The following is an 11,870-nucleotide window of genomic DNA, read 5'->3' on the forward strand; positions in this document are numbered from 1 at the left end:
AATTGGAACAGGATCATATTTTGCTAATACACATAATTATCCTCAATAAGAAATATAAGACAGTTCATCAACCATAGACTGCACATCACACTATCACAGCAAAGCAGAAAACCGGCCTGGACAGGCCGACTGGGCAGAATTTCTATTCTAACCCTGACACTTGAGAGCTCAGAGTCTAAGGACATTTGCTTTGCTGTGTTTGCCTGAATTTTCCAAACTATCTAGTTCTTGATTCCACACAACTATTGTGTGGATCAAATAACCCCTGTCACAAAAATACCCTGGGGAGTGACTCCCCCGGTGTCCAGGTTATGAGTGTGCTCAATCATTCCACATGCCTTGGAGATGAGCTAGCTTTTACCATATGAAAGAGTTCCTTTTCAAGCTTTGTAATCCCCAAATACAAGATATCAGCATCAATAAAAGTCAGAATAAATAAGGATATGTAGACGGCAACCTTGTTCAAGGAGCACTGACATTAACTTTGTCTTTTCTTACTGTCTTTTTAAAATTGTTGTTGGTTTAGAACCAAGAAGAAATTTAGAATATAAATAGCTACTACAGTGACTTCTGTGAAAATACATTTCTGGCATGCGGCCATGCATTGGCCAGCTCTCTCCTTTCGCCTGGCTCATCAGGTTAAAGTAAATATTGAATGAATTAATTAATAAATAACTTGGAAGACGGAAGGAAAAATCAAAGCAATTCTGAAAACCTTCCGCTTAGATTTTTCTCCCAATTTTTCAGTATGTCTTGGAGAGTGAGGTCATTCGTTTTAAACCACAGACTCACTTTATGTCCAAGCCTTCCACACTGCAGAATATTATGGCTTTGTGAGCAGAGGAACAGCTCAGGGAGTGGGGGGTCACAGTTGCAGGCTCCTGCTCTGCGTTCACCGGGTCCCCTGGCCCCGCCCGTGTCCTGACGGAGAGGACCCTCTGTCTGAGCGGGGAACGCCCCCTGCTGCGGCTCCAGGACAAGCCTCTGTCCTCAGACTCCAAGGATAACAGAGTTGGGGACCTGCCTTCCCACCCCACCCTTCCATCGGTGTTCCTAGAACTTTCCAAGTCGCCTGCAAGGGAGGCTCGCACCCGTCAGGCAAGCAAGCGAATTCCTTGCAGCGGGAGTCAGGGGGTCGGGGGAGCGCACAGCTACTTCCTGAGTAGCCTTCAGCGCCGGGGTCTTAGGTGGCGGCTAAGTATGGCTGCAACACTCTGTACCTCCCCCAAAAGTAATGCATCGGGGGACATGGGGACCAAGCGAAAGGCACCGCAGATCCAAGGGATGGGTCAGGAGGGAGGTGGCATGCGGGACCTCTGCCCACCCCACCAGACAGCTGTCCAGCCTTTGGCATTCATGGCCTCCCCCACCACCTCCTCCGGAATACCACTCCAACCAGCTTAGCCCCCTGCCCCCACGCTAACCTAATAAGGCCATGAGGATGTGGGGACCTGTATAAAAGGCGTAGCTCGTGCAGGGACTCTTCGCAGAGCAGGCAGGAGCCACCCGGCGAGAGGACGACCATGCCAAGGAGTGGGGCTACGCCAGCCACAATGGTGAGTCCCCAACGTGCCTGAGGCACCCTGCATTGCACTAAGAGTGGACAACTAGAAACGTGGGGGAAAGGGTCGGATTGGACTTTCACTGCCACTTACCAAGTGCGCCTCAGACCCTCTCTTTCCTTTTGTCTTGGAAGTTCTCCTTACTGTAGAGTTGCTATTACTTTAAGAGAGAACAGGGCTCACAGAGGCTGGGTAACTCATCAAGACACATCCTCTGAGATCAGTCATCACAGGTTCAGTTCTGAGTGTCCCTAAAATTCCTGGCACTGGACAGGCACTCACCTCTCTGAGTCTGGTGCAGTATAGGAGCCCCTTCTCTGCCTGCAACAGGTTGCATCTGTGACAGGGTAATGCTCTGAAAACCACCTGTGGTCAGTGCTTTTCTTACATGTGATAGAAGATGGATTTGGTCAAAGGAGGGGTGAAGTCCATTTCAAAAAGAAGCCTTGAGACTGTATTCTTGAGCAAGCAGAGGGAAGCAGTTTTAGAGTCTTCAGGTATACTATAATACACTTGTCTCGCACTCCAACCTTGGATTGCCCGTCTGAAATCCAAATCTTCTACGTCACTGCTGGTTTAATCACTAGAAAATAGGTTTTGGATTGTGCTACAAATTAATAATCCCCCAACTTGATGTCGTAGGTCCTGACCACTTGGCATGAGCTTTACCCAATTGCCAAGGAGACAACCAGTCGCCCATCGAGCTGCATACTAAGGACATTAAGTACGACTCTTCTCTGCTGCCATGGTCAGTTTCTTATGACCCTGGCTCTTGTAAGACCAGCCCACAATGGGAAGACCTGCAGAGTTGTGTTTGATGATTCTTTTGACGTTCAAGTAGTATGACCTCAGGTTGAGCAACATGGAGGTTTCAACATCGGTACAGGTGAATGTAACTTATGGCACAATCACAGAGTTAGTGGGGAGAGGGAACATTTCATCTCCGAAAATGGAGATGATGTTTTGGCTTTGCTCTGGTTTTGAAGTACATGTGTGCACTGAGGAGGGATGTGCCCCCCTGGCATTTTGCTGCTGTAGTATGGCTCATGCCCAGGGTAGAAGTTGCATGCACTCCTGAGATGAAGATGGGTAAAGAGGTGGTGGCACTGAGCAGAGGTGAGTGCTGAGTGTTCTCTATGCTCTGATGGCCCACATTCAAGGCTTCTTCCCAAGTTTGGCAGAGATTCCATTCTACAAAGCAAGGGACATAACAAGGAAACAAAGTGGGTTGTACTTCCCCTGGTATGTAGTGGGGTCAATCCTGGGGAGGGAACAGGGCCATTGTATTAATTAAATAAGGGCAAGAAGACTTACCCTCAATGCTTTATCAGGGTTTATCTGATTAATCTGTTTGGTGAGTGTTTTTGAAGTATTTGACAATTTCTTTTTGTGTTTGTGGAAAAATGAAAAATGACATGTTTACAAAACTCTTCATTTTACCTACACTATTAAGCAAATCAGTGAAATAAAAACACATTAATTAGAAATGCATTATTTCTCTGTACAATAGGTAAGAATCTTCCCTGAATATGTTCATGCTTGATGTACACTAATATATCTTATAACATCTTATAATGTTTGTAAAAAAAGTTTAAATTATTCTTATTGATGTAGATAAATGAATATTCTAAATGATGTTGTAGTAAAGAATAATAGTCATAATCCCAAGTCAGAAATATCATAGAAATTTTTATTTTCTTAAGCAATTATGTCATATTGGTATCTGTTACTTTTTTCTCCCTTCTCTATGTAAATCAAGTTCCATTTTGAAGGATAAACAACAAAATTAAACAGTATCTATTAAGTTGGACCACATGGAAATGCCATTGTGGTAAGCAAAAATCATGTAGTTTATTCTAATAAATTGGACTTGTGAGATAATGACTGTTCCTATTGGTTGGACAGGAAAATGCAATAAATCACACCACTCATTTCTACCTGAAAGAAGCTCATTTGAGCCTCAATTTATTGTTTCAGAGGTATGTATACTGTGGTTTCAGTGGGTCATCTCAGCACTGGTAGGTAATCAGTTCTTTCTAGAACTGAATTCTGTTTTGATCCAGCTTATACTGCTAAATCTTGATTTTAAGGTTTCTGGATAGTTTCCAATATCACTTAAGAAATATTTCAACCTCTAATTCACTCCCCAGGCTGAGTGACATGAAACCAAATTAAGTGACAGGTTTGAAGTATTTGGACAATAAGTTCTAATTCATGCTACCGAGAATTATCTAATTTAGCTGTCCACACTGATTGATTTCCTAGGAAACTTTTGACTTTCCCATTTCATTTTATCTGAACAGACATAGTTTAAGTTAGACATGGGTGAAAGCTCTTCTTGGAATCTTAAAGCAAAGTGTAGTTGGATACAAGGTGCAGAGAAAGAATTCACATTTTCTCAGTGCTTGCCATGCTGGGCACTGTGATGAACAGTTAAAGTCCTTAATCTCATTTAATCCTCAGAGCAGCTCAGAAAGGTTAGTATTGTTATCACCTTCATGGAGATGCAAAAACAGGTTCATAGAAATTTAGCAACCTGCCTCAGGGCACATAGCTATCGAGGTGTGGACAACATCTGGAACCTACATCTGTCTGGCTCTCAACTGTGAGTCACACCTTCCCACTGCACCATGTGACCAACTCACACTTTAGTTTTCTATATCTTTACTGTTCACTTGTTGTTTTACTTTTATTTTCATAAATGTTAAATTGACATTTTAAAATAATAAAATGAGCAAACAAATAAGACAGAAGGGAGACACCACTGACTGTGAGGTATCCCAAAACTATGTTTTGTGAGAAAGGGGCCAATGTGTGGCCCGCCCATTTGCTTATCATGCCTTGTCCATTAGAGCACATGTTTAAAGTGGGGATCAGGAAGTGGGGTGAGTTCACTGTTGAACCATCTTCTCTGAATCACAGTGCTGAGGGGTGGTCCTCTCAGTGGACCCTACCGGCTCCGCCAGTTCCACCTGCACTGGGGTTCCTCTGATGATCACGGCTCCGAGCACACTGTGGATGGAGTCAAGTACGCAGCGGAGGTAGGAGGCACAGCTGTCACTTACTTTGGAGCTCACACAGTGAGAAACAGAAAAGCCATGAAGCTGCATCCACCACTTCTGCATCAAGCCTGTAGTTATGAAAGGAGCTGTAATCATTTCAGTCTGAGCTGAAGCTGCCCAACATTCTAGGCTAGACAGTTAAGGGAGGACAGGGCCATTAGCACCATGAGGGAAGGCTTTTGAGGTGATTTTAAGAACTTGAATAGCAGCCGAATAGAAAAAAAAAGGACCAGGGCCCCAAAGGGACTGAAAAGATAAAGATAAAGAGTTAACTTGTGTGATCCTCTCAGCAACTCTACAAGACAGGTTACAAATGAAAAAACCGAGGCACAGACAAGTTACCTAGCCAAGGAGTGCTGGACCTAGGGCTCTGCCTTATGCATACTGGCATCTGAGTTCATTCTCTTGTCCAGCACCCTAAGCTGTCTTTGGTTTTAAAGAATGTGGTGCTTTAAAAATAGCATTCAGTAATTTTGGCTAATGCTCATGTTCTTGTCTCTTAATGAAGAGTGTGCATAACTGTGTGTGTGATTATACGTACACATATTTATTCATACATTTAGACACACACAAAATTTAATATGAACAAATACTACTCTTTGTCTCAGTTAACCCATTTAAAAAAGCATGAGTTGTATCTCAGCTTATGGCAACAAATTCCAAGGAATTAAGACTATAGCCTTCTGCATGTTTTCTCCATAAAGCCAAGTCTTTAAGAGATGATGAGTGCCCAGGAGATGAGCATCATGCCATTTTCCCACTCCACTCTTTCCTCAGGCAGGCTCCAGTCAGCATAGGAATTTAGGAGCATCACGCACACTTTCTTAGACAGCTGAATTGTTGGTTAAGCCAACTCTGGAAGACCCTAAATAGTTCCCTGTGGTTATTCCATTTCTCCACAGCTCATCTGTAGAGCCAGTGGCCAGATAGATTAACTATTGTGAATGCCTCTAAACATCTTCCCCTATTTTTGAGCACTTTAGTACATTTCTTACAAATGAGGGCAAGGTTTGCAGTTTGCCCCTGTGTACGGAGTTATCTCACACTTTGACTTTGAATAAAATAGTTTTAATTGCTATGAACTATTGTATTTTCTTGCCATTCTATGTAGCTCAATATGGGCCTTTGACTAGTTTAACTGGTGCCTACATTCTAAATTAGGATTAGGTTATCACTGGCTGCAAAAGGAGGTAGACTTAAAAATGTTCATGTCCCTCCTCTTTCCTCCCCTACTTCCCAATTAATTGTGACTCTAGGATGTTAGCAGATTCCTGTTTATAGCTCTGTGTTTCACTGGGTCATAAAAAGAAGTAATGCTATGCAAAACTAAAACAAATCTTTGAATTAAAAGTTCAATTTTTATTCATTATTTATACAAAGTCTTAAGTCTATTTACCCTAATTTTATAATATTCAAAACCATTAAAGATGTCGCTAAAATATTGCATGTTAATGTTTAGAATGTTGTCAACTTCTATGAAAGCATTCAGCAACTTTAGACTGAATAATTATTGAGTTTCTTGTGAATAGTTTGATGCTTGCTTCCTCACACTAGGAATTTACCTTATAACTTGCATTCTGTGTTTCCAGCTGCATTTAGTTCACTGGAATCCAAAGTACAACACGTTTGCAGAAGCTCTGAAGCAACCCGATGGAACAGCCGTGGTTGGCATTTTTCTGAAGGTAAGGTAAAAATTGACATGTTATTTATTCTCAAATTAACTTCCTTACCCAAGCTTAGGATAACATGAGTTTCACTTCCTCCTTTTGTTTAAAGGGGAAAAATTGAATTTCAGTATTCATTTAGCTAATTAAGATAGTTCTGCTAAAATCAGCTCAAAATGTTTGGTTTCTATTAAAAATGCACCTTTTACCATATTTCTCAAGTTGTGGATCTATAGATGAGTGCACATGTGTAGGCTGGGCCGGGGTCAAGTTTTTGAAGGTACTCGCTATTGTGTTGATGAGGGCAGGACTCATTATTCTTTCCCACTATTCATACCCATTGCCCTGGAAAACAGCAAAGGAGATTTTGGGGATGCTGTGATACCCAGGGCCTGGCTGCACATCTCTGTGGTTTAGGATGACCACTGAACTCGTGGTCCCAGCTAAGACAGCACAGGGAATATGTGTGTTGTTGAGCCAGCATCGGTTTGAGAGGACTTAGTATCATCAACACAAGAATTTAGTGGTAACATAATCTAGATTGTAAACTAGGGGTGAAAATCTAGCTTCTTTCTTTTCAAATGACCTAATTTGTCTTACGTTCTTAATTTACTGGGTCATTTCCCTGCTTCAACTCAACACAACAGGAAGTGGAGTGGATCTGAATGAAAAGACAGTGAGTTTAATTTTAGATACATTGAGTCCATCCTAGTTTTAATTCTATTTTTTTAAAAACTTGAATGACTTTGAAGAGAAGGTCAAGGACATAGAAGCAGATCAACATGTAATTTTGTGGTTCTGTACTTTAGAGGCTTGGAGTCCAAGTTTAGTTCAGCAAATATGTACTCTAAAATTAAGGGAGAGAAATAAACTTATGTTTTTGCTTAGTACATGATTTCCTGGCAGATTTATAAAACACTGGCTGCAGATGGATAGATCAAAATTGGGTTTTAAGACAATACCAAATTATGGAGAAGGGAAAAATGTAATTATTGGTTTTCTATTTTCTTACAGATAGGACGTGAGAAGGGCGAATTTCAGCTGATTCTTGATGCACTGGATAAAATTAAAACAAAGGTAAAAAATATTCACTTTCCCTCCAAGATCAGAAAGCAAGGTCTGTCAGTTTTTTCTTTTTATATTTCAAGTGCATTTCTTTCACCTAAAGTCTATTACTAAGTTTGATGAATATGCTAAGCACATATATAACAAATACATGCCATTATATTTGTGTGCTTATAGTTTTTAAAGAAATTTCACATACATAAGCTTATTTAATGCTTACTGTCAGTCAGATAATTACTTTCTCAGTAAAGTGGCTAAAAGTGGTCATCCACCAATATATGCACACACACCACATACATGCATGCACATACCACATTCATACACACTATGTTGCACACACCATACACCACAGCCACACACATGCACACATACCATATGTACACACATGCACATACATATAACATATAGCTACAGCACATGGACATACACATTTGCAGAGGCAACAGGTTTGGCTCGTGAGGTTGCCTTTTCTCTCTTGGGCAGTACCTATGTATTTTTTTACTTTAACCACAGACTCTTCTAATTAACAGACTCATTTTAATTATCTTTGGGACTGTTATAATCAAATACTAGTACATTTTACCACCATAGAAAGTAAATATTTAGTATCCAATATAAATGTGAGCCTGTTTTTTATCATTAAACCAAAAGCATTAACTGGTATGAATTATTTCTTTTGTGGTTTAGATATGTTTCTCCTTTTTGTTGTGATAGAATTACAGTTCTACTGACAGTTTAAAAGGAATACATATTACAATGACTGTCCCAGATAAAGTTAGAGCATGTAGGCATGCTTTCCCCTTTACTCTTTGTCTGAAAGACATGCACTTGGTTTAAAAGTTCCATTTTCTCTACTGCCTTTGAATTTATTCTGACAAATACTGTGGTGAGGGCCTTGGGGAGGGTGGTATGAGTGCTCATAGTACCCACTTATCTCACCTTCCCACCTTACCTGCCCATCTGCTCTGCAGGGCAAGGAGGCACCCTTCACAAACTTTGATCCATCATGCCTGTTCCCTGTCTGTCGAGACTACTGGACCTATCACGGCTCTTTCACCACACCACCCTGTGAGGAGTGTATCGTGTGGCTATTGCTCAAGGAGCCCATAACTGTGAGCTCTGACCAGGTGAGGCACACATGGGACTCATTGCCTGGCTCCATGGAAACATATGCTAAATTGAAAGTATCTAGCTGCCTCACAGATGCTCACAGAGTAGCTCTACATGAGAGGTTTCATAGGTGGCCCTGGTAGTTACAGTTAGCCTGTTCAACTTCCTACAGCATGACTTCCTAAGGGTATCAGGATAACACAAATTGTTTCAAGGGGGTTGTCATGCTGAACAAGTTTATACTCTTGAAACACTTCAGGGTTTTGTTTAACACCAGTTAGTCTTTGTTAGTTTGCCAGCAACAAAGTACAGAACACTGGTTAGGAAATGGGAGGCCAACTCCAGGCCTGGGGAGAAGGGTGCCAATGAGAGAGATTTGTCATTTTATGAGGTGTATTCTGTTTCTTCAATCTTACAGGTAAGTACATTGAAACTCAGAGAAGGTAAGTAATTTGCTCATGATCACACAACCAAGTATAGAAATGGAGATTCTACCTCTGGTCTGTCTGCTTCTAGTACCTTTGACCTCTTTGTTCAGTCAGTCCTCCCTTCTTACTATTCATCCAAAGAATTCCCTGGTAACATATATTAAAGAGATTCTCAGGAAAAGACTTGTAGAAAAGGAGTGGGCAGGGACATGGAGAAGAACAGATTATAGCAGGTGGACAGCACACAGACTGGACCCTCAGTAGGTAATGTCTAATAGTCAAGTCAGTTTCCCAGAGTCTCCTGTCCCTGACATAGATGCTTCTTTATTTTTGCTACTTGTGGACTCATATACACATGGTCATTTTTGTTAACAATCAGGTTTAACCATTGGGTTCGCTGGTATAAATATTTTAAAAGAGAAATGAAATTATCTTAAGGAGAAAAGCTAAAAGTGTTTTCACACAGAAATGTAGCATTATTGGTAAGAATTTCCTAAATTCTTCTCCCTTAAGATCATCTATCATCTGAAAATTTAAAATGTAGCATGATTGTCATTTCTTACTGCCCTTTAAAAAATAACCAATGAATGCCATTTACTTACATGTATTATTTGCACCAACCCTGTCCACCCTCCTACATGAGGTATATACTCCACACTGAACACTCAGATGAAAAGCATTGTTTCAGAATTCAGGAGGAAAGGCTGGAGGGCATGGCAGGGGAATTCAGGAGGGCATGGCAGTCCTATATTAAAAAAAGTCTTTTTACACAAAAATTAAAGGTCTGTATCACCAAGAATGGGTCATCTGGTAACTCTGTACTGAACATGGGGGGCAGGTATTGTGGGTTGCTTGTCTTATTTAAAAACTATCAGTTCATAACTCTGTCTCACACATTATGTCCACTTGGTCTAGTGTGGACCTGATCACCTTCTCTTGCCCCTTGTAGATGGCCAAGCTGCGCAGCCTCCTGTCCAGTGCTGAGAATGAGCCCCCGGTGCCCTGGTGGGGAACTGGCGCCCCCCACAACCCATCAAGGGCAGGGTGGTGAGAGCCTCCTTCAAATGAGCCCTCACAGGAAGGGAAACCTGCCCCAGAGAGCTTGGTTCCTGGCCTACTTTCGGTGCTCCTTACTCCAAGTGTATTTCAGTTTCCATATTGAGCAATGAATGAAAGAGATGCAATCACCAAAAAACCAAAGTTACTGATGACAGGGTCAAATAAGAAAACATTTGGCATTTGTAATAATCACCTTTCCTATAAAGGTAGCATTCACAGTAAGGTTTCAAAGAAGATGAAACAGAGATAGAAAAGTAAAGATACAGAAAAAGGGCTATTGGACACCATTTTTCTTTCATCACAAATTTCATAAAACTTCAGTTTCACTATTTTCATATTGTGCATTGTCGATATTAATGAAATAGTGAATAATGCTATATGTAGGTATAGAGGTGTATGGATGTCATAGGACAATTAACCATAAGCAAAGACAAAATGATTATGGACACCAAGGGTTGAGATGACAATATGTTTTAACACTTAAATAAAACCAACAAGAGGTCCATGTTGTATTAAAATTCTAGCTCCTGTAAAGATGACCTGGTTTTGATTATCAGTGAAAGGAAAATACATTTGACCAGGGTTTTACAAAAAAAAAATTTCCTTTACCTGAAGGAAGGTCATTTATTTTTAACTTTACTACTTTGATTTTTGCCTGCTTATTAAAATAAAACTTCCTCTGCTACCTTTCTAATCTAAGAATGGGATTAACAATTCCTGCTGCATGCAAGAGTGAATGCCTGAACTCATAGTAAGATAGGTGGGCTGATCATCTAAACTAATAAAGACATGAATGCAGAGTTCAGTGTTGTGATTTTTTTTAAATGAATAGAGATAACACATGACAAGGCAGAGTAAAACTAAGAATGGCAAACTTTGTACATCTGTGTTGATAACTGAGGGGTGACAATAATGAACCCAAATTCTGAGTTGGATTGGATGACACATTCCCCTCAGACCAGTGAAGGCAGTTGGTGGGAGCCTTCCAAGGAAGTTACAGATGAAAAGCATGATATGTAGCCATGAATCTGAGAGTGCACAGTAGTCTCCAGCCTGAAAGCTGGTTTAGGATTTGAGGTTCATACTGCAGATACTCTGGAAGGACAGGGAATGACCGTGGTCCAAACACATCAAAAGTCCATCCACTTTGACCTTCAGAACATCTATTGTCTTTAGACATGAAGTCTAACATTGCAGTTAGTGGCTTTGATGTGTGTTTCATCACCTCACTGGATGGCATGTTAACTTACTTTAAAAAAACAGCAGCAATTTGTTACTCTGCAGAATGAAGTGGCATTGGGTCAGGAGAGTCCTGTGAGGCCAGAAGTCAGGTGACAAGAGTCCTGGGAGGTGAAAGTAATTTAATAGATCACTTGTTTGGTGAAACTAAAATAGGTTGGTCAGTGAGAACTGGATGTGTTAATTAAATCTCTTGAAATTAGGAGGTGTAGTGCTTTCATCAATTAGTGGTGATATACAGCTAATTCTCTCTCAAGTAGTCTTTCCATAGTCATGATGGAGTGCTATATGTCCAGCATACACTTCATGCGGGACACACATTGTCAGCCAGAAAGTTTCAAATCTGCAGGCTCCATAGGCTAGGACTGTTTTAAGAGAAAACATCTGTTCAGGGTAGCCATTTCCCTGGATCATGACCCCAATCAGGTATAGATATGAGTCTGGACACTGACATCCCCCTTATTGTCTAGTACTGTGCTTTGGACTTAATACACATTCAAATATTCAGTGAGTAAATGATGAACCCAGGACAAATACCTTCTTGAACAAAACATTGCTTGACATGATTGAAACTTACTGGGTTTTGCTCATCTTAGTTTAGGTCTCTTTGGAAAATGATTTCTTTAACTTCAGGCATTAGCTTTCCAGTAAAACATTATCCCCCACTAGTGTGAGTCATTA

General features: G+C 40.8%; 1 protein-coding gene across 1 annotated transcript; it reads left to right on the forward strand.

The window, feature by feature from the left end:
- Positions 1 to 1,420: 1,420 nt before the first annotated feature.
- On the forward strand, positions 1,421 to 10,537 carry LOC114501386 (carbonic anhydrase 3). Its single transcript, XM_036031076.1, is given in 8 exon segments — positions 1,421 to 1,556; positions 2,205 to 2,399; positions 4,485 to 4,603; positions 6,214 to 6,306; positions 7,303 to 7,365; positions 8,325 to 8,480; positions 9,841 to 9,892; positions 9,895 to 10,537. Coding segments are annotated over 7 exon segments (549 nt in total). The 5' UTR covers positions 1,421 to 1,556; positions 2,205 to 2,398; the 3' UTR covers positions 9,960 to 10,537.
- The last annotated feature ends 1,333 nt before the right edge of the window (positions 10,538 to 11,870 follow it).

Source organism: Phyllostomus discolor, chromosome 7, assembly GCF_004126475.2.
Source record: "Phyllostomus discolor isolate MPI-MPIP mPhyDis1 chromosome 7, mPhyDis1.pri.v3, whole genome shotgun sequence".
In the NCBI taxonomy this organism is placed as follows: Eukaryota; Metazoa; Chordata; class Mammalia; order Chiroptera; family Phyllostomidae; genus Phyllostomus; species Phyllostomus discolor.